Source organism: Acanthopagrus latus, chromosome 12 (genome assembly GCF_904848185.1).
Source record: "Acanthopagrus latus isolate v.2019 chromosome 12, fAcaLat1.1, whole genome shotgun sequence".
Classification (NCBI taxonomy): Eukaryota; Metazoa; Chordata; class Actinopteri; order Spariformes; family Sparidae; genus Acanthopagrus; species Acanthopagrus latus.
In genome coordinates, this window is record NC_051050.1 from 10,334,697 (window position 1) to 10,362,527 (window position 27,831).

General features: G+C 42.6%; 2 protein-coding genes and 1 long non-coding RNA gene across 4 annotated transcripts in view; 1 reads left to right on the plus strand and 2 right to left on the minus strand.

Annotated features, from left to right (window-relative positions):
- The window catches only part of tnksa (tankyrase, TRF1-interacting ankyrin-related ADP-ribose polymerase a), a 115,647-nt gene extending 108,380 nt beyond the window's left edge, over positions 1 to 7,267 (minus strand). The window contains exons 1-3 of the mRNA XM_037116521.1: positions 6,656 to 7,267; positions 5,258 to 5,373; positions 2,586 to 2,694 (exon numbers count right to left, since the gene is read on the minus strand). Coding sequence (XP_036972416.1) covers positions 2,586 to 2,694; positions 5,258 to 5,373; positions 6,656 to 7,178 — 748 coding nt within the window. The 5' untranslated portion in view covers positions 7,179 to 7,267. The remainder of the gene's footprint in view (positions 1 to 2,585; positions 2,695 to 5,257; positions 5,374 to 6,655) is intronic.
- Positions 7,268 to 12,740: 5,473 nt separating this feature from the next.
- cldn23a (claudin 23a) lies at positions 12,741 to 14,580 on the plus strand. The gene has a single exon (XM_037116304.1). The coding sequence runs from the start codon at positions 13,067 to 13,069 to the stop codon at positions 13,892 to 13,894; it is 828 nt and encodes a 275-aa protein (XP_036972199.1). The 5' UTR covers positions 12,741 to 13,066; the 3' UTR covers positions 13,895 to 14,580.
- Positions 14,581 to 19,443: 4,863 nt separating this feature from the next.
- On the minus strand, positions 19,444 to 27,139 carry LOC119029451. 2 transcript variants are annotated; one of them, XR_005077994.1, is made up of 6 exons: positions 26,855 to 27,139; positions 25,273 to 25,406; positions 23,504 to 23,881; positions 22,806 to 22,873; positions 20,994 to 22,197; positions 19,444 to 20,150 (listed from the first exon to the last, which is right to left on the minus strand). It is a non-coding gene; the product is annotated as an uncharacterized LOC119029451 (long non-coding RNA). The 2 variants fall into 2 exon arrangements; XR_005077993.1 differs by lacking the exon at positions 19,444 to 20,150 and having other exon boundaries at positions 20,172 to 22,197.
- Positions 27,140 to 27,831: the final 692 nt, after the last annotated feature.

Here is a 27,831-nt window from a genome sequence, read left to right on the forward strand (position 1 = left end):
AACAGAGAACCATTATGGACGGCGACCCAGAGGCAGCTGTGATGATCTGCCAACTGAACTTTGTAAGATGTCATGTCAATATGACAGTAAATCATAGAATCTAACAACAGAAAAACAAACAAGAAACCCGAATAGCACTTAGTAGAGAGCATATCTCCACCTAATCCCTTTAGTACTCAATCATTAATAAATATCTAAGTTCGCCTCTTTTTTCCCACATCCAGGTCCATGCATTATACCCTGAGGAATTATAAAAAATGTCAAAAATCCTGCCAAAAAACAACCAAATTCCTGGATGGATGATAACAAGGTGAGCTTGATGTTCACTTTGAATTATATTTCATTTTGTTCATTGTAGTTGCTCTCGGTATTGTATTCAATCTCTTTGTTCAGACCTGGGAGAAAATTCTTAGTATGATAGTATTAGTTTCTCAAATCTCTTTGTCGGAGTCATTCTTGTCCGCGAGAGGTCACAAAAAGCTGGAGCGAAGACACAAACAACCAGCTAATGAATTTATGTACCTAAAAGTGGAGTCATAACTAAAATAGCATGACATCTGATCACATATACTGAATTAGATTCTTTCTTTGTGTTCTGTAGTTTTGTATTCTGGTGTATTTCAAACTTAAGTTCATGTTTATGTCTCATTTTCCTGTCTAATTAAGTGTTCTTGTTGACTGATGTTAATGTTAATCTCTGCTCTGATTAAAAATCAACACCGAGCATGGTTGAATGAAGTCCGACAGCAAAGATGAATTATTTAACCTCGATATCAGTGGCATTCATAATTATTGATAAATCAATAATTGCTCTCGGGCCTGACAACAGGGTGAGGTTTGTGCTTATGTTGATCATCAGAGCTCCACACAGCCCTCTGCTGCTATGCAGTCCTTCAGAGCGCAGACGCTCTGCAGCAGCTTCTGGAGAAATACGAACGACTGGAGCAACTTTTCCTTCCTTGTTGCTCTAAGCAATCTGATCCTGGCAGCAAGGTGACGACGACCATCGTTGCAGTCTTTTGTTGTTACTCCTCACACTGAGCGATGCTTTTCCATTAAGATCATAAAGATTATCCTACAAATGTACAGCTCAGATGCTTTTCCTGCAACAGCGTTTCTCGTCTACTTCAGATTTTCCTCGGGGAACGGCAATACAGTCTCTCTATTATTCAATCCACCTTTAAAGATCAACTGCTGCTACTGATGTCCTTTCTAAACCGAGCCTGTGGTGCTGTATCACTTTTTAAATGAGAACTATGTCGGTGGGAGCTTATACATTGTAAAACAGAAAGAAATCAATGCTCTTTGATCCCCTGTGTGGGCTTAAGAATAAGCAGTGACACAGTAATTGCACTTTACAGGTTATTTGTTGCTTTGTGCCTAATGGAAAATAATAGCATACAGTCTGCGGGTGGTTTATTACAGTTTCTAAAATTACTGTGCGATTATACAGAACTCCAGGTTATGACTTCAGAGGGTCAGAAACACTACACTTCAAAATCAACAGAGGATTTAATATCTCAAACTTTGTCACAAACACCACCGGAAATAAAGAAACACACGTGTCACAGTGAAGTTAGGCCTTTGTATTGGCCACAATACGGCAATAAGGCAGGCACCACAATACTGCGGTTCTGAATAAACGTATTGTGTATTTCTTCCAAGGATTTTAGACATACTGGTATAAAGAAATAAATAATACACCACCACCATATGTATCCCCACAAGGCACTTTTTAAATGCTAGGAGTGGGCAACAAAATCAAATCGGATCTTTAACAACAATACTGTAGGGATGACTGCTGGTACAAAATATTCACACACTGAAACTATGATTTAACAAATACATATATTATAAGAAGAAGTAGAACAGTCCAGTAAGGTCAGAAAAATACATAACTTAATAAATGTAGCCTTTCAAACGAGGGAAAGACAACACTAATGCCATATTACAATGTAACAATGTACGAAAGCTAATACAAAGTACAGTCTCGGTAACACTAAATTATAACATCATTAACGAATGGCAAATTTATAGTTAAAAGGGTTCTGTGTAGTATTTTCACTGTTAACAAACAATGGAACGCTTCATAAACAATGCATTAAACAATTGTTAACAATACTTTGTACCCATATATAAAAAAACAATATTTGGATGACCATTAAAAAGTGTTTTGAACACATTTAATTGTTTGTTGACAGTGAAATAACCATTTCCTTGGGTTTCATTTGCTTTCAAATGTACCTTTTATTAAAGATGGTTATTACAAAGGGCTTCCATAGTCTCACCTCACAGCACCATGTCATATCATTATATTGCCATGCCCCAAGAAACTCTGACTTTTTGTCCCCTCAGGAATGACGCAACTCAAGGAACCACTGTTGCAACCAGTGTCGATGTTTTCTGCTTCTCTTCTGTTCACATAACTAATTCAATCTGACTCCGTCAACAGAAACAAAGAAGAAGCCCCAAGTGCAACCAGATAATGTAAGATTAACATACCGACTCACTATGCAATCAGACATCCAGTTAATGTATACTGTACACACGCTACAACATTTTGAGCATTCGTTTATTGTGCTTACCTATACAGACGTCTATCTTGCCTTTAATGGCAGCTTCGTGGAGTGGCGTGTAGTTCCAGTTGTCCCGGGCGTTGGGGTCAGCCCCCTGGCACAGCAACAGGGACACAACCTGAAAACAACACACAGAACATCTGGATTTAATCGTTGCGCGGCATCAAAAGAAAAACATTAAATCCCAGGTGCCCCTCTGTTTTCACGGGGAAACCATAATAAAGACGTAATGCTATAAAGCTTATTTGGGTTAGCCAAAAATTAAAACTGTCACTTTTTGGTGGTCTAAAAAAGCACTGCGGTTCAATTCCGTGCCCCAACAACAGCAGTCCGATCGATACCACTTCAATCAGCTCGTCAATCTCGCACTGCATCTCATGTGAAAAGATACTCCTACACCTCACCTCAGCACTGCCACGCACTACACCTTTTGTTCAAGTGTGCAAGTCACCAAAAAAAACCCAACAACATAGCTGACGACTACTTTCACTCAGCTGTGTAGCGACTGAATAATTGGTTTCAGCTTGGACAGTGTTTACGCTCATCGCGATGCTAATCACCGCTGCAATCATGCAGTTGCATTAAGCGCGCCGCTTTTCTGACAAGGTCGCAAAGTGCTCTCCTGGAAAGCTCTAAAAGCCTCTAAAACATCCGAAACTGTAAACATTAGATTGATCACCGTGGTTAATGGCCGCGAGGACAAAAAGCATGAGACCATCCGTCACAGATATTCCAGCACATCATGAAAGCACAGGCATGACCAGAATATGGAAGACGGAGCAATGAGAGTGAATGTTCAGGTTTTCCTCAGTGTGATCTTTAAGGTTGAGCATCCACATCATAGTTTAGAGGCAAACGGAGCTGATTTGCATGTTTAGACAGAGTCAACTTTTGCTCTCATAACAACACCGGCTGCAATTTACTCCTACGTCCAGTCTGGATTTTACTACCACACCAATTCTTGGGCACAAAATTGCCTCCCAAACTTTTTTATCACCAGCAATAATTTAAATTCTGCTAAAGTTTTAACTGTTTGGGACTACTTTGTTCCGAGCTGGTTGTTGAAAGAGCATTTTTCACCTTTGTGTCTAATGGGTACTCACAGTAACCTTCACTGTTCGCTGTTGATTTATGTTACTTTAGCACGAATCATTGCCCACGAAGTGTCTCACATAACTACACTAAAACAGTTATGGTGTCGGAAAGTTCAAACACAAATGAAAATGCATATCTGTAAAAGTCCTGCATTCAAAGTCTTTCTTTGGTCAAATTATAAGTATAGGTATTATAAGCTAAATGTGCTCAAAGTATTAAAAGTTGAAGTACTGATGTGCAATAAAATGGTCCCTGTCAGTGTTTCCATTATGTTTTTGGATTAATTTTACTGCTGTGTGAATGTTAATGTTGAATTTTACTGCTAAAGATCTTTATGGCTGAGCTCATTTTAACTACTTTATATAATTGGATAGTTTAATCTACAACAATGCATTAAATTCAGTAAGATCACCCTTTGTTTGTACCGTCACTGTCCTGTGAGAGCCATGTATCTGTAAAATGTTAACTTTTTAAAAGTATTTTTTGGCCTTTCATGGCTTAATTTTGATCAGACAGGTGAGAGATGTCAGGAAATGGGATGAGAGAAAGGGGGGATGACACGCAGCAAAGGGCCGCATGTCAGACTCGAACCCTGGGCTGCTGCAGCAAGGAAAAAGCCTCTGGCCATGGAATGTGCTCTCTACCACTACTGGAAAGTTGTCTTTTCATTTGTGGTGTCCCAGTATAGTCCAAAGAAAAAGTCTTCTTATGGAAAAACAGCCTGTATCTGGTTTGGGAAAATGCCTTTTTTTTTTTTTTTAGCTATACAAGGTGGTTTATTAAAAGTTTATTTAGCCAAAGAAGTGGGAGAATTTGAAGGGTTAAACACATTAACCCTTCAGTTTATCTCAAACATACGTCAAGTACGGTGATGGAGTGGAAGAGCATGAAAAATTGTCATTTGGAAAGCTGTCAGACACATGTGGTGTAGGGCTTCAGCGGTCATTGCAACAAAGTCGACAGTCCGAATTCAGTGTACATTTTCCTATTCATGGTTTACAATTTTAATGTATTCACATCGTATATATTAGTGGGTTAGGGTTAGGGATAGACTTGTAGCATTGTTGTGTTTGAGTTTCATGTCTGTCAGGATGAAATTATGATAAAGCATCTGTTCAACCAAGAAAACCTTCTGATTTCATCTCATTGTGACTAATAATAACAAAATTAGTTATATAACACTGTATATACAGTGATATAATCTGAGACTGTTATCATACTGTTGCAGCCCTAATGTAGTAAGGAGAGGGGTAAAAGTACAATATAATAATAATAAAAGTATAGAGTTGAATTCATTGAATTACTCAGGAAGACTGCTTGCCTTTGTACTTGAAGGCGCAATGTGTAGGAATGTTGGTTGAATACATTAAAAACTAACAAGGTAATGGTGGCTACAGTTAACAGCACTTCACTGTACTGTCTGTTTTGAAAATGAATTAAACAAGTGGCCGATTCTTACATGCTGCACCTTCAATTACAGTCAAGTTAGTCACACTCACAAGCTGTGTGACATACGATACCACAGAAGCAAAACGACGGCAGCAACAGGATGAAATCGGTCACAGTGACTCTTTGTCAAGTCTCACCTCGGAGTGGCCAAACGAGCAGGCGTTGTGAAGCGGGATCAGACCGCCGTCATCCCGCGCGTGCACATTAGCGCCCGTCTGAAGCAGGTGGTCCACCACATCTTTCCGGCCGAAACCTGAGACAGGAACAGAGACAGAGCAGGGAGTGGAGAGTGGGGAGGATGGAGGGGAAAGAGAGGACGGAGAGACTGATGTTAAAACAATTCGGACAACAGTAAGAAACTCCTGCACAGGGACTCATCAGCAACTTTAAAGCTGTTCATCGTATGTCCTGTCTCACGTCTTCAGTATGTCTGATTCCCTACTCTAAACTGTTTTTTTTTTTTTCTATTCATGTATTTTGATCATTAGGTTTCGCCAGGCACTCGCAGCAGCTGTTTGGGAAGTGAAGCCTGTTACGTCTTCACTACAAACCTGCAGTGCGCCTCGAGGGAATCTGTTCTTGTTCAGGCTGCGGAGGATTAGGAAGGCCCGGGAAGTAGAACAGCTGTGCATGTTTTTTGTTTTTGTTGTTCTGTCTGCACTGGCGGAGTAATTAAAAAAACAGGCAAGTCTGGAGCTAAAGGGAACGACAAGCCTGATTTATATCCGCGGGCTTCCTTGACTCACAAACAAGTACAGTTGAGGATGCAAATGAAAAAATGAAATCTGTTGTTGATATTACTGAGTCTATGTTGAGCTTGTGCTGACGTTTTAAATGTCTGTGTCTAAATAACACCATAGACTTTCATATCTCAAACCACTTTTTTTCCTCAGATGATGCTTTAGAAACAGGGATTTCTCAGAGCTGCGTTGTGTCTTTCTGTTGGCCTTGCATCGATCTCTTCACACGCAAACCAACTGTCCGATGTGTGTGCAGGCTCACAAACAAACCTAAATAGCAGCTTGTCCCACTAAAGATTATTTTTAGGTACGTCACCATCTATATATTTAACACAATGTCCAACCTTGGATCAAATTAAAATGCAAGTCATCTTTTCATCTCCAATTGCAGGGTGAGTTATAGCAGCTCAAGTAATTCAGATTGCAGCAGATCTGAACAAATGACTAAGTCAAATGCCTCCCAGAGACACTTTGTTGTTGTCATTACAGTGACTTCATCATCCTGCAGAAGGAGTGATGGAGGACGTGACAGCAGAAGTAAACATTAGGTGTTTGCTTGAGAAAAAAGTGAGTCCAGCAGGTTAAATATTCAATACTTGACTCCAACTGACTGAAAATTGTGTTTTTCATCGTTGTTGAATGTCAAATGTGTTGTCTTTCTGAGGTCACCCCATAGTGGTGAAGCATGCAGCTAACAGTTGTGCTTGTAGCTAATGTCTGTTAGCTCCTCTGGCTCTCCCCAGCCACTCTCCGCAGTGACTTTGGTTTGTTTAAAACGTGACTTTCGTGGTTTACCTGCAGCGAAGTGCAGGGGTGTCGATTTCCGTCCTGCCATATCTTTAGCATTCACATTGACCGCATCCACCAGCTTCTTCACCCTCGACACATCCCCGTTCCGACAGGCTTCAAACAGCTCCCTGAACGCCCCGTTTGCTCCACCGCCGCCGCTGCTGCTGCTGCCGCCGCTGCCCGGGTTGCCGCTGCCCGAGTCGGGCGTAGAGCCGGGGCTGGTCCCGCTACCCTCGGTGGTGGTCGGAGAGCTAGCGCTGCTGCTAGTGCTGCTGCTGCTGCCGCTGCTGCTGCTGCTGCTGGCGGTGAGGGCCAGAGCTGGGGAGGTGGTGGTGGGAGAGGCAGGGGCTACCTCACCGTCAGCCGCGTTCTCCATCGCGCCTCGGTGGGGAAGCGGGGTGACATCGTCGGCGGGTGCCGGCGGAGAGCCAGGCGGGGTGCCGGGGAGAGAGGAGCCGCGGGGCGGGGAGGACAGCAGGGAGTTTGGCTGCTGCTGCTGCTGCTGAGAGGTGCGACGAGGCGTCGCCATTTTCACAACACAACAGTCCCCACTAGCAACAAAAACACTGCTGACAGCTTCCTGCCCAGGAGAGTCACACTTCCGCTCCGATCACGTCCATCTGTGTACACACGGTCTGCATATGAAAACACATAACACATGGGCTGAGGTACATCCACTGAACCCTGTGTCAGCAAGGGTTTAAGAAAGCCTTACTGGGATATCAGGACAATAAGAATAAAATAGTATAATTTATTTGGTGAAAATATTTGTGTGGTTGGCAGACTAAATATCTATGTGTGGTTTATTTACCTCCAGTTCACACAAATATAAAGTGAGTCTGTGAAAAACTTGAATATAAGAGTTTTTTTTTCATTATTATTATTATTATTATTATTATTATTATTATTATTATTATTTAGTTTTGATTATTTAGGGTTTGGGGGGATTGAAAAGGAGGTTTGTGCTTTTATTCAAAACAATAGCTAAAGTAGGCCTAGCTCTTCACTCCCTCTGTCTCCTGGTTGTGTTTATAATGCTGTTTTTTCTCGCTACATTGATAAATAGTCGTTTTCTTTTGGACTCAAAATTATCATTATTAGTTATTATCGTCGAAGGAATATCACTTTTATTTTTCAGCTTTCATGTCACCTCCAGATCAACAAAGTCACAACATGCATTCATGCCACTGAGCCCAGTGTGATGTGGTGGGGGAGCTGGGTGTCATCAGCAGGCCTGAATGAATACAATATCGCCATCTGGTGGACATCATTGGTAATAGCGTCGAAAAGCAGGAGCTGCGCCACTGATGGAAAACAAACTGTTATACTTATGAGGATGTGATTATTCATTATGTACTATATACAACAAGAAGGCTGCGTAACATTAAACAACAGCATGATGACAGACAGACTGTAGCTACAATAGCGCACAGACAGCTTGTGCCACTAAACATCATGTTTTTGAATAAAACATATGAAATAACAGCCTTTCTGGTTGTCTTTGTGCAGTTACAGAAATGCTTACCTGTTGTAATGTCCAGCAGCTGATTTAATTGGTGTTCTACCTGTTTTAATGTATGTGTTTGCATCATTCTTTCAAATTCAACCACACAGTGTCAAAGAAAAATGCTGATTTATTGACAGGTGACTCAGCCTGTTCCACCTCACTTACATGCGAGCTGCACATCCTTGGCGAAACTGAAGAAGTGTCAGGGTTGTCGTATCTGTGTCGACCCCTGCGACCTGTTGTGTGAAAACAGCGTTATTTCTTACTCTGGACGGAAAGCCTGGCACTAGCCCGTTGCTGAATGTGGCCTTTTCTCGACCCGAGCTGCATGCGTTTGTTCTGCGAGAGAAAGAAACCTGAAAAAAGCCTGCCCAAAGACTGATGAAAATTCCACATACCAGGCTGTGATTTGAGCCAAGCACCATCTCACCATCAGAAACACTGTGGCAATTGGCTGAGATACTGAGCCACTTACCAGAAGTAGCTCCCCTGAGTGCTACATCTCAGGCAACTGGATTTGTTTCTTGCGGACAGCTCGTCTCTCATTCAAGAGGCTTCTTCAGTTTAGTTTTTTCAGTATTGGATAACTTTCTTTCATGCCAGACAGTTCACTCACAGAATATTATAGTAATTACATTAAGTGGCCACTAGGCTGTAGCAGACAAAACCAGGTAGAGCCTTGTATCTGTCATGTACTCAAATCATTGTGTTGAGTCAGCTTCCAGAATAGTCGGCATTGTGAAGTCGAGTTTAAAAACATTTTAAGAATCTGATTAAACCACAAGTGAACTTCAGAAAGAAAAAAATAGAGTGTTTTATCATCAGGGTGTTTATTCAAACCAACCACACATGGTCAAAAACGTCCCCGTCTCTGCTGAGCTTTCACTAAAAAAAAACAATTTCTCAAGTAAAAAGAACCGATCGCACGCGGAGCACACAGTTTATGCTCCTCCAATGATAAATGAGGAATCCATTACACTGCAGCGGTGGTGTTGACATCTTGTTTGTTTCCATGAATCATATCCACTAATTGCGGCACCTTGTAAATGGATCGGGCAATGAATTGTGATGTGTGTCGCCCAACAATTAATGGACCTCCGGCAGCATGTAATCCGTTATGCCTGTTGTTGGAGCTTCTTCTTGTGGTTTTGAAGAGGCTGTTAGCTGAGCAGGACATTCATATTCTCGCTGCTTGAACAGTGTGGTCTCAGGTATCTCCAGTGCGTCCCCAGTGCATCTTGGGAACATTCACACCTTTTGCTTCAAGATGAAACTGGCGAGTCACTGGAAGTTATCATGGAGCCATGAAGCTACCACAGACACATTCTGTTCATTCGAGGCTTTGGCACACTGACACCGTCCTGTTTTTTGGACCTTACATCTGACAGCCATGCTGTTCCTTGTATAGTGGGAGTACTGTCAGCCAAAGGCCAATCAGATATGGAAATGTACAGTGTTTCACAACAGATCCCCTGTGGTTTCCATGTCCAAGTGTGCCACAAGCAAAGCAACGACGTGACAGCTGATCACGTGCCATGCAGTGACAATTGCTGCGGCAGTGATTCAGCTCGTGGAAGTCACAAAACCGGACGGTGGTGTCATGTGATGGGAACGCACATTTCTGCCCGGTCGGTTGGTCGACATACCACTCATGCTTCCTTTTAACCGCTCAGTGTGTGTCAAAGCTCAAACCCGGCCTCGAAGAAACGAATCATAACAACCCCAACGGCTCGTGTGCTCTGTGACTCCCCGGTTTAAATCTGTCCAGCCAACAACAATGACTTGCATGCGCACATTCCTCACACTTGGAGGAATAAACACACCCTCGCAAGTCAAGGCCTTGCATTCATGGATTTCATCTGCACTTCATGTAGTGTGTGAAAACTGCTTGTTGTTCTCTTGTTCGACGGTTGAATATGTATTTGACCTCAGCCAATCGCTGACTATCTCTGTAAGCTATGACCTACAGGCTCAAGGACAAACCTTCAGTGAGCTATAAAAAAAATGTTGGATGCGTAGAAATGGAATGTGCACAAACTTTGCAGAGGCATTGATGGATTTAATCTGAAATCGCTCGGAAGGCTGTTACAAACTCTTTTTTAAAAGATAAGTTCACTCATATATGTAATTTTAGTCAGAAAGCCGGTTGAAGTTTCGTAGTCCACAGAACACTTCTGGAGCTTCACAGCAAACGACAAAGTTGCAGCATTCTGTTAAACAACTGAAGCAGACGGGGACTTGTTTAAAGGAGTGAAAACAAAAATGAAAAAATAAAAAAAACAGAAAATGGCTCCACACAGGTCACCCGCTGCGATTCAAGTCTCCAGAGGCTGCGAGATCCTAAAATGTTTTGTCAGGACGTTATTTAAACCCATTTTTAAAGCTGAGATTTTCACTGCAGCTGCTGAGCCAAGAGCGTTAGCACCCCATCTGAAGCGGGTGCACGAGGTCGACTGTGACTCGAGGGTGTAAATAACATCTCTTTTTTGGATATTACACCATATCAGCTGAATTAGGCTTGTCACTGGGGTGGCTGTGGCTCATGGGTAGAGCCAGGGTCTTGTTATTGGAAGGTCAGTGATTTTATTCTCCTGCTCTGATAGGTAGTAATGATTGGAACTGAACTTGCCATTTTTGGGCCATCGCAACATCAATCAATGCCTCTTCAATGGTATCTTCAGTGGTGGCCAACCTCTACGTGGAAGAGGTTGAGAGCAGAGCCTTGATAACTTTCACAGAATCTGCTCCAAGCCACTGGTTCAGGTAGGTGGACGGCACCTGGGTCAAAATCACAGCAAGGGAAGTGAAAACCTTCACAGAATATGTGCTGTAGACAGTAACACCAACTTCACATGGACTGTGCAGTACACACTGAAGAAGACAGCAGCTTCAACGGTGAGGTGAACAGAAAACCTGACACACACAGGTCAATACTTGCTGTTCGACTGTCATCGCCCACCGGAGCACAAGCTGGGGGTCATCAGAACCCCAAACCATCGGGCTGATACCGTGCCCACAGAGAAGAAGAGGAAGGAGAAGGAACAGAAGCAATTCAGGGGAGCACTTCAAACCTGTGGCCACCCAAACTGGACCTCTGTCAAAACCTCTAAAAGATCCTGAGCACACGGAGAGGAGGAGACGAGAAAACATCGCACAATCGTCACTCCCTCAGAAACTCTTCAATAAACATCATATCAAAGCAAAGTGTAGAACTTTATTCAAGGAGACCTATTAGTCTTTTTCATTTCTTTCTTTCCTTCAGTGTTTTATAGGTTGTTATAACACATATTAAAACACCCAGGCACATACAGAGTAATGTAGTTTATGGTGTTCACTGCAGCCAGGACCGAATGGCAAACAAATGGCACAGCACAGGAGGGCCGACTCCTCAGGTCAAGACTCTGCCGTCCACTTACATCTGAAGGAGACAAGATCAACGACCAACAAGTGGCCCTGACGACCCTGAAACTCAGATCTCGCGCGGGTCCTGAATGACTCTTAAAGGACACTCCCACACAGAGTTTTACAGCCTGAAAACTCCTCTCCAGCAGAGTAGTATCTGGGCATTTAATAGCTGTTCTCAACTCTTTCAGTTTCCTTGAGTCCTGGACTCTCACGTTGGGTGTTTCAGGGTCTGCACACACTGACGCAGTGACGGGTGTTCATCTTTTTTCTGTAGTCTCATTGACACGCACCCGTGGACTTCACCTGCCTACCACACAGACTTGAGCGGCAGCCTCAGAGAGAGCAGGGTCTGTCAGAAAAAAAAACAAACAAACAAGGCAGACAAAGAGATAAATAGAAACACGCAGACACGCAGATAGCAGCCCAGGAAGGAGGGATGACGAGAAGACAAAGACAGAGAGGCAGAAAGGTATTTGGGCTGCTGTCAGGGAGGATTCCTGCTCAGCTACATTCTTACTAAAAATGGTTCCCACACACACACACACACACACAGCCACAGTGGCATGAATATACAAGAGTCTACAATCCATGCGAGCCCTGTGCTGAACACTGCGTCTTCTTCTGCAGTCCAATACAGTCTGTGTCTTCCTGTTTTATTGTATTAATTGCACCAAACCCCTCAAACAGGACTACTTGCTATGATTTGATATGTTCCAGCTGAATAAGACTTTAAAATGAAATGTCTTTTAGTCAAAAAAGAGATGAAAGAAATCCACGTACGTTGTTGATAACTGCTACCGTTGGGTGCCCTTCCAGTGGACAAAATGTGGCAAAATGCCCTCCAAGGTGAAATCTATAATAGAAATCTTATATATTTATATATAATGAATAAACGTAACAGTCTAACTGTCTGCATGTAGGTGCCCCACCACACACAGCTGGTGCTTTTTGGCCCCCGAACATCCTCGTCCTGCCCCTGTCTGACACACACTTCCTCCTTCTGTTTTTAATCTTTCAGAGGAGTCAGTCAAGATCTGCTTGTCTGCTAAGTGTTTCTGAAAGTATTCGAAGAGTACAACCCTTTATTTCACAGATGAAAAGCACATGAAACCAGGACGATTCGGACGAGTTAACGTGAGTGGATAACTTTTAATCACATGGAAACCAGAGACTGCTCAGTGACAAAAAAAAAATGTAGATCGTTGTCTCTTCTGTATCCCTTCTCACACACATTTGCATAAAAAAAGCTCGGTCGAAACTCCTTCCTGCACGTCTCTGCAGTGGCTGGAGAGGAAGAAGAGAAAAAAAAAAAAAAGCTCCCATCCCGGCTGCGCCTCACCTGTTCTGTTCTGGGACTGTGGGGCGGACAGGTGAGGCTCAAGCCCCGCCCACTGGTTTAGCCCGACTCGTTTGTTAAGAGCAGCTGCTGCTGTCAAAACACACTCACTCCTGTCTGAAGTACTACACTGAGTTTGGGTCAGCAGCAGCAAAGAGCAGCAGCGATCATGCCGAGGCGATCAACGCAGGAGTGGATCCGCATATCCATGCGCACGCCGGGCATCTTCATCTTCGGGATGGTCCTGGCTCCCTGCGGATGGATCCTGGACCTCACCGCCACCGTGGCCCCGAACTGGAGGACCCTCCACAACCTCCCCAACACCCCGCCCGACGAGTTCATCCAGCAGGGCATCTGGGACATCTGCAGGGCCACGACGACCAACACCAGGGAGCAGTGCAACCTGCAGGACACCACGTACTTCGGCAACCAGATCATCGAGGTCGCGCAGGGTCTGATGGTGGCCTCCCTGATCGTGACGCTAATCGGGCTGGCCGTGGCCATCCCGGGGGTCCGCTGCTGGAGGGACAACCCGAACTGGACCGTGGCCGGCCTGGGCGGACTGCTGATCTTCCTGTCGGGCGTCATGACCATCATACCCATCGCCTGGTACACCCACATCCTCAAGGGGGTCTCCTCGGTGTCCCCGCTGGTAGACGTGCGCGTCGGCTACTGCATCATCCTGGGCTACATCGGCGGGATCTTTGAGATCCTGGGCGGCTTCGTCATGTTCATCGGGATCTGCCGCTGCTGCGGGGGGAAGAACAGAGGCGAGAGGCGCGTGGAGGAGGTGATCGGCAACAGGTTCAGCCACCAGAAGCCGCCGCCGAGACGAGTGGAGGTGCCGAGCCTGAACCGGGCCAGGAGCGCGGCCAGCAGCGTGCCATACTCCAAGGACTCCCTGGAGGACGACGTGTCCTTCCCCCGGGCCAAGAGCCCCGCGGCCCGCTCAGCCAACACCTCATACAGCGGCAGACCCTACGATGCAGACCTATGAGGGGGAGGCCACATCTGGAGAGGTACAACCACTGTAGGACAGATGTGCAAAAGGAAGAAGGTGGTGATCACAGAATGACTCTATGACGTTACGACTTTCAGTCCGCTGTAGTAAAACTGAACCTAACCATGATGTTCTGGCGTGTTACCAGCAGGCACTCACACCGTGGAGACGTTTAAAGGGGCAATAGTTCTGGAGGAGGAAAATCAAATTCAGATTTTTTTTTTAATTATTATTACAATTTACAATATTAATGAGGTGATAGTACAAACACACACATTTATCTTTGAAATGAGTGAATAAACAAGCTGTTCTCAGAGGAAAACAAGGCTAGAACAGGTGGCAGGGTCCGCCACACATAAAAACAAAGCGAGGCTGAATGAGACTGTGTTCTCCTTTAAGGCTCAGTTTGTTCTTCTGAGCAAAACGTCCTACACAGTGCACCTTCAAAGGCGGTGGACTGATGTGAGGTCATCTTCAGGCCATAAAGGAGCATTGCAGAAGTATTGGAGTGACACCAACTGATCAAGTAGCCTCCAGTGTCGACATGAAACCACTGTAAAGTCACTATAAAGTGAAGTCTCAGACCTTTAAAGCGTTCCATTGATGGTGATACCTGAAGGCAAACGTCTCTAATAGGGTTAAACGTGTGACGGTGTAATGTGGAGACTCGTTGCTGCCTTATAATTAATCAAAAGTTCAAAAGTTCAAAGTTGGCTTTATTGTCAATGCTGCAATATGTGCAAGACATACAGAGAATTGAAATTCTGTTACTCTCTATCCACAATGAGTGTAAAAAAAGTAGAAGTAAAAATGAAAAAATAAAGATTTAAATAGATTTAATGCTAACATTGTTATAATCCTACAGTCTAGGTGTATGCCTGGAGCAATAACAGAGAGTGATCTGTTGAAGTTTACCGTGGCTGTGTTTCCTTTTACACTCTGCAAATGATGCTTGGACTCATGTTTGTAAAAAGTCATGTTAAAGGAACCTTTTGCATTTTTTTTTCTCCTCTCAATGCATAAAAAAAAAAAAAAAAAAAAAAATCAGTCTTGTCTCTCGATTTTGATGTAAATACTGTATTCTTATGCACTTTACAATTATGGCCGACCTTGTGGGACAGACACCTGATCGATGTTGTTGTCATCGCTCTGTGATACAAGCGCTGTTGAATAAATGTGCACTGTTTCATAATAACAGATGACTGAGAGCCTTTTCTTCCTAACCCTTTTTTTTAACCCTGTGGTCACTGTGGCAAATGGGTTTGTCATGAGCTTGTCGTGGTGAAGGGCAGAAGTCATTATGGACACTGTTCAAACACCGTCTGGGCTCTTCTACAGCGATGTGTTTTTTTGCTTTTACCACCCTCGCCGATCTGCTAAGTCAGAAGCACACACACACACACACACACACACTGTCACAAGGCAATGCAGCCTGACCGGTCTGAGAGGTTTGCTTTCTTTACCCGTCTTGTCTGACAACATCGCCTCTTGTGTTTAAACTGGCCCCGTCATTTCAAACAAGGCGACACTGTAGTGCAGCAATTGTCCCTCTGAGGCTCGCCGCTGACTCTTTTGTGGTCAAATTCACCCTCCCAGAAGTAGCAAAGCCGTTCACCCTGCAGGACCTGCTGAGTGCCACAGCCAACGACGACTGTGCTGCATGTAGAGTGAGACACTTTTTAAAGGGCAAAATGTACATACTTGTACTTTAAGTAGATGTAAATACAAACACACTTTTATTTTACAATGAAATTATCAAATGTCAAAAGTGGCACATCCCACCCAGCTCTCCCCTAGACTGTATAACAGCCAATTACAGTGATCGCAGTCGTTTCCAAGTATTTACTCTTCACTCTGCGCTGAAAGGAGGCCCCCGCTTCTCCAGAGAGCAGTAGTTACACTTCATCAGCTTGTGATAAGGCTGACACTAGGACAGGCCTTTAATCTGAAAGAGCTTGTAATTTCTCCCTGCCGTCTTGTTTCCTCTGAAGTCGGTATTGGTATATGATAATAGACTGTGTAGCTTCAGGCCGGTGACAGAAGTGTGTTGCCACTACTGGCAAATAGAGGAACGTGTTCGAGAATGAGGTACAGAGCAAGGACATGTTGAAAGAGAGTGAAAATGAAGTTCTTTTTCATCATTTTTAGGTTATTGTGCATGAAATCTTGATATTAAATCACTTCCTCACACTACTTCACCAGCAGATAAAATGGTGTATTAACTGGCTTCTCTTCGGATTTCAACACTCCTGTCTGAAAAATGCCACACTGACTCCTCTGACTCATACAGCGACAGTCCAAGGTGTGGTGAGGATGGATGCTGCGTTCAGGGTGTGACAAAACACGTCAGTTTTTTATTAATAGCCTCCACCTGGGTCCCTGAGAAGCTCTCCTCTGTGTGTCCATCCACAAAAAAGCTACATTTTGCCGGTAGAATTCTCGAAGCATAAAAAAAAGTATCACATCTTTTTACCTTTAGTGTACAAGTATGCATGTATCGCTGTCTGCTGAGGAGGAAACAGAGAGTGGTTTGAAATCAGAGCGGGAACATGTGAGTATTGACATCCAGCTCTTGTGAGCCTCCAACAAGACCTGGATTAAACATTTTGCGAACTGGTGCATCAGAGACTTCCTGACTTGTAGTGTGGGGCAAGCTCCAAAATTCCAGCGTCCTACATTTCCCATAATGCAACCTATGTGAACATCTTTCAAAGCCATAGAGCAGTAGAGCAGACTTACTTCTTGATACTAAATTAGTTTTGTGAAAAACAATTGTTAAAATGCCCAGTGCATACGTGACATTTGTTTTCACATACACTATATTACCAAAAGTATTCGCTCACCTGCCTTTACTCATTCTATGAACTGAAGTGCCATCCCATTCCTAACTCATAGAATTCAATATGATGTCGGTCCACCTTTTGCAGCTATTACAGCTTCAACTCTTCTGGGAAGACTGTCCACAAGGTTGAGGAGAGTGTTTATAGGAATTTTTGACCATTCTTCCAAAAGCGCATTGGTGAGGTCACACACTGATGTTGGTCGAGAAGGCCTGGCTCTCAGTCTCCGCTCTAATTCATCCCAAAGGTGTTCTATCGGGTTCAGGTCAGGACTCTGTGCAGGCCAGTCAAGTTCATCCACACCAGACTCTGTCATCCACGTCTTTATGGACCTTGCTTTGTGCACTGGTGCACAGTCATGTTGGAAGAGGAAGGGGCCCGCTCCAAACTGTTCCCACAAGGTTGGGAGCATGGAATTGTCCAAAATGTTTTGGTATCCTGAAGCATTCAATGTTCCTTTCACTGGAACTAAGGGGCCAAGCCCAGCTCCTGAAAAACAACCCCATACCATAATTCCTCCTCCACCAAATTTCACAGTTGGCACAATGCAATCTGAAATGTACCGTTCTCCTGGCAACCTCCAAACCCAGACTCGTCCATCAGATTGCCAGATGGAAAAGCGTGATTCATCACTCCAGAGAACGCGTCTCCACTGCTCTAGAGGCCAGTGACGGCGTGCTTTACACCATTGCATCCGACGCCTTGCATTGCACTTGGTGATGTGTGGCTTGGCTGCAGCTGCTCGGCCATGGAAACCCATTCCATGAAGCTCTCTGCGTACTGTACTTGGGCTAATCTGAAGGTCACATGAAGTTTGTAGCTCTCTAGCAATTGACTGTGCAGAAAGTCGGCGACCTCTTTGCACTATGCGCTTCAGCATCCGCTGACCCCTCTCCGTCACTTTACGTGGCCTACCACTTCGTGGCTGAGTTGCTGTTGTTCCCAAACGCTTCCATTTTGTTATAATAGAGCTGACAGTTGACTGTGGAATATTTAGGAGCGAGGAAATTTCACGACTGGATTTGTTGCACAAGTGGCATCCTATGACAGTTCCACGCTGGAATTCACTGAGCTCCTGAGAGCGGCCCATTCTTTCACAAATGTCTTGTTTCACAGTCTGCATGCCTGAGTGCTTGAATTTATACACCTGGGGCCAGGCCAAGTGATTAGAACACCTGATTCTGATCATTTGAATGGGTGAGCGAATACTTTTGGTAATATAGTGTATGAAAAAAACAAATTTCATGGAAATCTTATGTGCTATGTTTTATCTCCACATGTGAAAAAAGCATTAGCACATGTGAATAAATAATATGGAATCAACATGAGAAAATTAAAATGTTTTATGTGGAAGTGAAAATGCCACACGCTTACATCTGACTTTTTCCTTCCACATGTTAAAATTCTAAGCAACATGTTCCATCCATCCATTGTCAGTAACTGCTTCATTTCTTTTATGGGGTCACCAGCTTATCGCAGGGCCCTCACTGATGGCAGAGGCCACCATGTGAGGTGCCAACCACACGTCAGGAGCAATTTGGGGTTCAGTAACTTGCTCAAGGACACTTTGACATGCAGCTCAGTTCAGCCTGGGGGAAAGCCTGAGATTTGAACCAGCGACCTTCGGATCACTAGCCAACCTGCCACGTGCCACCATGTGAAATTAAAATTCATTTTGTGGAAACTGTCATTCATATGCGAAAAAAAGCCAATCACTTGTGAAAATGTCTACATTATTTTCTTCTCACATGATACAATGCGAGTTCACATGTGAAAACATTCAGTTCACTTGTGATTTTTACATGTGAAAAGGCAAATTTCACATAAGACACTTTCGTAGGAGGGCTCCCGAATAAACCTCACGTTATGCCTGTAAACAGTGAAGTTCCTCGGTAATAATGGAGCTTATAACATGCAAAGTACTGCAGTTTGTTTTGCCATCATTTCAGTGTGTTCCTCCTTCTGTAAATCAAACATGCAAGTCATTCATATTAAAGCAGGTGTTGACACAGTGGTCCTCATGGCGGATCCCTCCTGTTCCTTGTTGTAACAGATCTATGTTTTCTGTCATAACACAGACTGTGAGCTCGTCAGTCTGCATGACTGTCATTCCAAGGCTCGGATCCTGTCGAGTTTTGTAAACATTAAAGCTGATACTGTCGTGTCACCGGATCCCAGAAGGAGGTTAACGAGGCAGCAGTACATGTTGTCAGAGTTTATTCACTGATACTCTACAGCAGTGTGTGACATCAACTTTGTCTTGACTTTAAAGTGATGAAAGTCACCTTCTGGCAGAAACAAACGTTCATATTTTAGAATGAATTAATGCCTTTTCTTTATGCCAGAGTTAGCTGTTAACTAATGGGTCGACAAGTGTGTCATTAACCTTAAAATATGGCCCGATGTTCCTCCTGATTTTCACTATCCATCGTCTTTTCAGTTACTGATCAATCAGGAAATGGTCAAATTATGACAATTTGATTCGATTCCATACAGTTTTTGAACTGTACAAGCTGGAACACAACAGTACAAAATTTGAGCCTCCCAGCATGACCGTGATGTCAGAGGAAAATGGCTAAACCTGCAAATCTTATCTGAGAAACAAAACTCCTGTAAAGTAATAAGGGTGATGTGAATAACTGATTTTATTTACACCATATGATTCTGCTGTCAAACATAACAAACACAGATTTGTTGGGTCCTGTACATATCATTTGAATAATATTATTTATTTGACTGATGAAAAGGTAAAACAATTGGAATACACACCAATACAAAATGTGGTTTATCTTGATGGGAAAACGTAGGTCAGAAAGTGCCCTTACCCAGAAAACACAAAGTACTTTCCCCCTGAGAACAAACAGTGACAGCCACCCGAAACCCACACATGTGCACACCTCCCCGATCCAGTTTTGCTTCATTTTTAAATTTCTGTCCTGTCATCCATGCTTGGCGCACACTTGACAGCTGTTATTGTGTTTGGCTTAATTACCATTTTAAAAATAGGTCATTAAATTGTGTTTCATTCTAGTCGCTTTGAATAGTACGACTATAGCCAGTTGGTGATGAATATTTTCTAGGAATTATTGGTGTGTACCTAGATATGAAAAAAGGTTTTCTATTTTTAAACTGTCTTATATCCCGTTTCGCGTCAGCTCTGTACAAAATTAGCTTTGCAAATGTGGAACAGGTACCGAACCAATTTGTCTTTCCATGCTGCTGTGATTGTCAAGGATGTTTACTGTAGGTGCCAGATTAGACTCAAGATAGAATATTTTGGTGTTAACTGAGGACTCAGTGTGCGGAAATGTATTAGATTTGTCATTATCTCAAATAAAAAGCTGTGCATATTTTTCAAAAAAACCATCCAAGGTGTATCAGAAATTCTTCCGTCACCCCTGATCGATCACTTCCTACAAAGAAGAACGAGAAACAAATTGTTCAGCCACTTACAATACATTTATATACACAATTGACATTCTCAGTGTTCATACATAAGATACATGTCTGAATATATGAAATAACTGCATCACTAAGAGGAAGACAAGATTATAAACAAACAGTTATGCAGCTTGTAGTTATCATCAGGTACAAAAAGGAAAAATGTGCATTAAGCAGAGCTATTCAGTCAATAATACAGGATAAAAAGCACTATATTGTTCACAAGGACCACTGTGACTAGCTGTGAGTTAGAGACATCAGCAGAGGCACAGAGGTTTATATGTGACAACATTATGAGATTCAGAGAGCAGAGTCTACTTGCAAGGTCATAGACAGTGTAAGCAGAGAGCAGAGAGCAAATCTCGAGACACAACTGCATTTGTGAATTTAAACGTGCAATATGTAAGAATTGGCCACCTGTTGAACTTACACACCAGGTAACTAGGGGGCAGCAGAGCCAGAGGAACAGCTGATGGCTGATAACTGCTGTCAGCTAGTTCAGTTGGCTGACCTTTAATTCTTTAATTCTGTGCTCACTTACTCTCAGTCTTTTTCTGGCATCTGTCAGATTTCTAATTTCAAGTTACAGACATCCTCTAATAATAATAATGTTTGATGTCTAAACACACAAATACAACAAAAAATTAGCAAGAGCCTAAATGCAGCAAGGATTCCATGATAAACTGGCAAGTGCAAAGTGCAACAATGAATGACAACAACAGAATAAAACCACACCGTGCTGCTGAAAGTGCATCCTGTCTGATTTAAGTCCTCTTCAAAAGGTCATGACAAATCAAATCTGGTTCCTGGCTTACACTGTATGAAATGGATTCCTGTGGAAACACCTCATGTTCTCTCACACCTTGAGCGACACACATATCACAACGTGGCAGTCAGACTCTCTCACTGTCTCTGTAAGAGTCCCCTCTGCTTTCTCTGCATTTAAACAAAGCCAGGAGAGTTGGTGACAGTTGAACATTTGCATTATTTTGTTAAATAGAGCCAGTGTGAGGGAGCGCTTTCAGCTTATCTATGGAAACAAGATTTTGCGCACATGAAGGAAGTATAGACAGAATCCATTTCCCCCTGCATTCAGACTGTGAAGAAGTAGCTGCTGATGGATACAGTGCTGTGCAGGAAATCTAAAACAGTTTGACTGTGCTAATAAGCAAATAATCAGTTACAAAAAGTGATATTTGTTTACATATTAATAGTAAATGGAAGTGTATATTTTCTGACTTTTTAATCTCCCAAATGTTTGCTGTTGTAGAGTTGGCAGCGGCACATTATGTCAACTTCAGCTTAAAGGGGCAGAAATTCAACATCCAAAACTTAATATTATATATTCATAAGGTGACAATGCAAACTCAGATATATTATATATGTTTTCCATAACTTAATAGACAAGCTGTTCGCAGAGGAAAATAAAGGTCCCAAGAACACTGTTTGAGGTGGCAGGGTCCGCCACATATAAACAAAGTAAAACAGTAATTTTTTTGTCCTTTAGAGGCTGTCTGTTCATTCAGTCATGAAAATAAATCACTAAAAGTCTTTTTCTTCTGATTACAATTTCTTCTCCAAAATGACATAGTGCCCCTTTAAAGCCTCTGCTGTGTTCTGCAGGTGAAGACTCAATGCCACAAATCCACTGTAATAAAATGTTAGTGTAACACACATGCTTGTAAACACAGTGTCTAAAGTAAAAGCTTATGAGCTGTGTACTTGCACGCCATTTGCCCTCAGTGAATAATGTGTGTAGGGATGCACTGTAAGGTTTCCCCCATCTTTAAATGACATACGTAAAACATTATTACTGCACAGGCTGTGTCATTAATAAGTCGGTTTAAGCTCCATTCATCAGTTTGAGTTCCTGGGATGATCAGTCATGGAGCAGCAGCCGTAAGCAGGAGATCTGATGCAAAGTCCACACAACATTCAACAAGCTGTGCTGTAAGCTTGCAGAAGAAGAACGCTGATGGAGGCTCAGCAGTGTCAAAGGACAACAACGTGGTGGTTGACCTAGATGACAATGAGAGGGTGATTATTTTTACTGTGTTTAATAGTCTAATAGTTTAATAGTCATAATATGGTGGCAGCAAAGTGTATGACATCACACTTAGACAGATTAAAGGCAACAGAAATCCATATGTTAAAGACACCCTGTGGAGTTTTAGTAGTAGTGCTATGGAGCAGCACTGTTTATGTATTTTGATTTCATGTGTACACATGGTCAGTGCTATTCACAGACTTTTGGTGGAGGCAACACACCTACGATCGCAGCAACGTGCTAGCAAAGGAAAAGGAGAAATATTTTTAAAAATCACTTTGGAAATGATCCATGAGGAAGGAAATGGCTTCACGGTTACACACAATTTGTTTCAGTGAATAACACTGGTTCACATGAAAACTCCACGCGGCACCTTAAAGGATGTAGTTCCAGGACTTCATCACGATTTATAGTAATTTAAAATAAAAAGAAAAAATTGTGAACTGTGAAACTTTTACACACGTTGCATTCTATACTTCAGTCAGATGTCTATTTTTAAATTTGATTCCCAGCTAACAACATTTCTTCCCAAAGTGGAAAGCATTTAGTAAATGAATATACTGAATGGCCGACTGCCTACCTCAGATGATGCAGATTTATCCACATCACACAGCGACGTTGAAGCCATGTTTTTCTGCCAGACGTTTCCTGTCAAGAACAGACAAAAACACACAATTGACAGATGAACATTTTCTGCTGCCGTTGTTGCTCCTCCATCATTTTCAGCCACATGATGAAACCTTTATCATTAATGAGGAATGACATATTTACAAATGTAAACAGTATGTCTTTTTGGTATATTCACAGTATATCTTTGGATTTTCTGTTGATGAGGTTTTTGTTACTCTCTTGTGTTCGGCCAAGGTGACTTTCATGACTCTGACGCTAATCATCCTTCTCTTTTTCTACCTTGTTTGCAAACAGACCAGATTTGTCACTTACTGTTTACCACGAAAGAGTCATTAGACACTGAGTGCAAAAATGTCCAGTGTGTGGGATTTATAGTAGACAAGTAAAAAAAATAAAATAAAAATGATTCAGTGTTTTCGTTTTGCAGCGTGATAGAGAGCTTTAGAGGACGCTGCGTTCCTCCCCATTTTTAGCTATTATGCTAAGCTATGATATCTGCATCCTGATTCCTGTTCTGTTAATATGAACATACAAGGACAATGTCATTCTTCTCATCTCACTCTTGAATGGAAAAAAATAACTGTTTTCTCAAGAACAACCCATGGGAAAGCTTTCAATGGAGGGAGCCCAAATAAGATATTTCAGTACCTGTTCCTCTTCTTTTGCTTCTGCCTCACTTTGGCAACGATGAAAGCCAGGATCAGCAGTCCGATGATGACGGCCAGCACACTCAGGGTCAGCGGTAGACTTAACGCCCCATTGACCGTGTCCTCGCAGGAGCTTCCCTGGTAGCCGAGGTCACACTCACAAACTAACTCGATGCCGCCATCAGGAGAATTCTCACACCTACCGTGGCTATTGCACCGCGTCTCACCACAGGTGGGCAGGTTGTAGTCGATGCCTCTTGGTTGAGGAGGCACAGGAGAGGACATTGTAGAAAGGGAGTATGCAGGGCACTATTAAAGGATGGGTGATAAGTGGACGGAGGTTAGGAGAGGAGGGAGATGAATGGGGGGAAGCCACACCCTAAAAGACAAAGAGGAAGAGAAACAGAGCCTTTTTACCTCAAATAGATGTCCTGAGGTCTGTCTCAGTCAAACATGTTTGCATGTTTCTTTCAGCTGCTCTCCTTTAACTCAGCTAATCAACTGAATGTTACAGATGAATCTGAATATGTTCTTCATACACAGTGAAGCAACCACTGCTGTCCTCCAACATGTAGGAAAAATAAACATTGCAAACATTCTGTGAAAGCCTCTAATGCCTGTGGGGTGGGGATATGTTGTCAGACACAAAGTTTCCAGCACTCACCCTGTGAGAGGGACTGTCGACACAGTGATGTAGCCTTGTTGGACCGAGCTTTTAAAACCTGATTTCAAGCACGTTTTATCTCGGGGGAGAGACACTTGATGAAAATTAAGTTGAGATCTTTTTGCCTTTTCACCACTTTCAATTCATGTTCATCTTTCTCCTCGTGGCATTTTAGTTGAGCATCATCATCAGAAAAACAGCCATATGAATTGAAAATCAAAGCTTATTGCGGTCCAGCGAAGTAGTTTTCTTGCCTAAACCCTAACTAAACTGCAACAGTACCACAATTCGATTTGGTAACATTGATATATGTTGTTCTGGGAGATGCTGACAATCGACCTATTCAGTCGTCCCTAACTGACGAAATGTGACGTTTGTCACGTATCTTAACAATTCCCTCGAAACATTTATATATTTTATACCACAAAGTTTTGCTCACATGATTCTATCATCATTCTAGCAGGAAAATCAACAAAAAACAAAATTAAAGAATATATTGTGTGCAAACAGGAGGGTATAATTTTACAATTCTCACTGCCCACATAAGAGTATGACACTGTGAGCTGCCTGTTGTGCAGCGCCTGGCTCGCAACCAAATTTTACTGGTAAATCTTCAACATACAAATGACCAAAGACATGTTGTAGCCTGCAGGCACAAAGTAAGGTTGGGAAACAATTTGACAGACTGACCATGTAGCACAGGACAAAACATGACTATTCTTTGCGGCTCATATGTGAAACACAAGGAAAAACTCTTCTTGGGAACTGCAGTTGTTTCGTCATCACCAACTTTAGGTATACGGAGACTGATTTGGAATATATTGTCAGACTCAGTTAAACAAAGGTGTTGGATCACTGCCTCCTATACAGTAAAAACACTGGTGTTGAAAAGTGAATGAGAGGTAAGAGACAAGACTGATCGTTATCCAGTATGGCACGGCGTGGAATGCTAACAGCAGCAGTGGTAGTCTTAATCTCACTTCTCACCATCCCATTATTCAGGTTTCCGCATCAACACGGCAAGCTGAGCTCAGCGCTGGCTTCAAGGCAGGTAAAACAGCGAAGGATCACAACAAAATCCGACAGAATGAAAAACATGTACTCACAGAGGCAAAGATCCCGCGCCTAAAATGCAGACTGTGGAGTTTGAAGTCTTGTTGGGTCGCCAAGGTGTTTGTCTGGGTGTGTGCTACAGGTCCTTTGAAAAAGAGTCGCGAAGTTCCTCTTTCAGTGTGGGAATCTGCAACAATAGGAAGGAGGGGAGAGGAAGAAAGCTGAAACCTGTGAATACCTGCCTGGGCCTCCCCAACAAATGCAACACACATAAAATCTTCTCCTCCTCCCTCTGCTTTATCTTTAAATGGGCTGAGTCATATACAAACTCTTGCTCACCTCAAATATCCCTGACACTGATGAAGCAACATTACATTTCATAAGAGGAGTGCAACCCAGCCATATATTTCAGTGAATAGCTTTTTCTCGCAAAACTCTTTACTCGGGCATCCCTGGGGAAAATAAACATTACTTGCATGGTAGCTTTCAGGCACTGTGGCATAGAATAAATATAAATAAAAAGTAACAGAGAATTGGGTTTTTTGGACAATTTGTGGATAAAAGTAAATATGGCTCTGATATGACACTCACATTACACCCAGAACAGAAGGCAAAACTACATGGGACACATAGACGCTCACACACCTCTACCCTGAGGACTATTCTACTGGAATACAGTGGGTGTGTTTGCCAGATGAGTGGGGGATGGTGGGAAGGGGAGGGGCAGGTTAGAGCAAGACTCCTCTGGCAAGAGCAGACATGACTGGCATGTCTGTGTAACTGCTGGTCAAATATCTGTTATCTGTTTGTGTGTGTGTGTGTGTGTGTGTGTGACTGTCCTCATAAGAGAAGAAAATACATTTAGGTGTGATTTTAAAATGTGTTTATGAATGGCAGTATTGATCTGAAGCATATCTGACTTTGCCTTGAGTGCCATCATCATACAGTGGCCATTTTCCTCTGAAGTCGGGGTGGGAGGCTTGTGAATATGTTGTGGAATATGGAATATGGCCCCTTTCATCCTTCCCAGCTCCCTAGTTCCGGCCCCCTCAAGCGCACCACACAACACAGCCGGGGCTGCAGCAGAACCAAACGTATTGTCTTGTATTCTCTACATATTCTTCTTTCTAGTCAAAACATAGTACCTTCCCATAATGCACGTCAACTGCCTTCAGTGGAAAAAGAAAAAGATAGCGGTAGCAGCTAATTTAGCTACAATCTGCCAGAATCAAGAAGAGATGAGTACTGCCGTTTTCTCTTTGTTTCAGGGTTGTTGTTTTTTGGCTAACAACTAAACAGAACCAGCCTGAACATAGTTGCATTTGTGAGTCTTTAGGAACTTGTCTCCCATTGAACTAGACTGCATCATCAATGAAAGGGATTTTTCTTTTCAGAACATAGCACTGATTATAATAAATAGCGCCTTTTAAAATTTTCTTTCCACAATAACTTGTTAATATTGGTCAAAAATAGCTTATTTTGCATATTGAACTGTGTTGCTGTAATGACTGGCTCTTACTGAAGACAAGTCAGCACAGATCAGTCAAGGTTTGTTGTTGTTGCAAAATTGTTGTTTATTCTGATCATCAGCCCGCTGTTGACTTGTCAAACTTCTGCTTCAGTTCTTACATTTACCTGATTAAGAAACACCTCCAGATGCTTCTCTGCAAAGCTGCCAAGAGACCACGGGGCAGACCAGAACATCTGGTGTAACAATCTGGAAACGCCTTGGGAGTCCTCAGGAAGGCCTGGAGGATGATGGGTGATTATCATTAATTATTTCAGTCCCACCCATTTAGCATGTATAATCAAACATGTAATAAGTGATTTCTAACTTCATGTATACTTCAGTGCAGTATGAAAAAACAAAATACAAACACATACACCTCGTAACAACGGTAAAATGCTATTTAAGACATGACATTAATGATGATTACCAAGACCTTGTTTGCTTTATATGCATAAATAAAATAGGACACAAGTATGAATATTAAAATGAGTCTGATTCTGATACATTTAAAAAGGTGAAGTATGCAGTTTTGGGGGAAGAACAAGAGAAATCAAAGAGAAAAATCTATATTCATTGATATTTACACACGACAGAATACACTAAAAGTTGGATACCTTTAAGAAATGATAGGCCTTAAACAGCAGCCACAAGTGTGCAGGCAACCATGTCTACAGTAATACTGTGTTCCACATTACTGTGGTCTCAGATGTTTCACCTGAGTGTGAGTCAACAGGGGAGTTCACTACAGGCAGAAATTGCGTAATATATCATACTATGAGCTTACATCTGAGACTCTATGTTTGCTTTCTCAAGCTCCAGCATAAGGTGGAGTCAGAGGAGCATGTGTAACTTCAGTTAAACGTACATACACACATTTGTTAGTAAAGTTGTAATTAGATATTCACATTGCATATGTAAGATTGGACACAAATTGAGTATTAAAAAAAAAGAAAAGCTGTCCAATATCTCAAACACTTTGGGATACAATGATTAAATGATGGTCAGTTTTCATTCTGTTTCACTTTGTCTTAATAGAGCAGAATGCGGTGCTATGACAATATAGGTGGAAGTGTTTAAACAAAGGGTTAGTGTCATGCCAAAT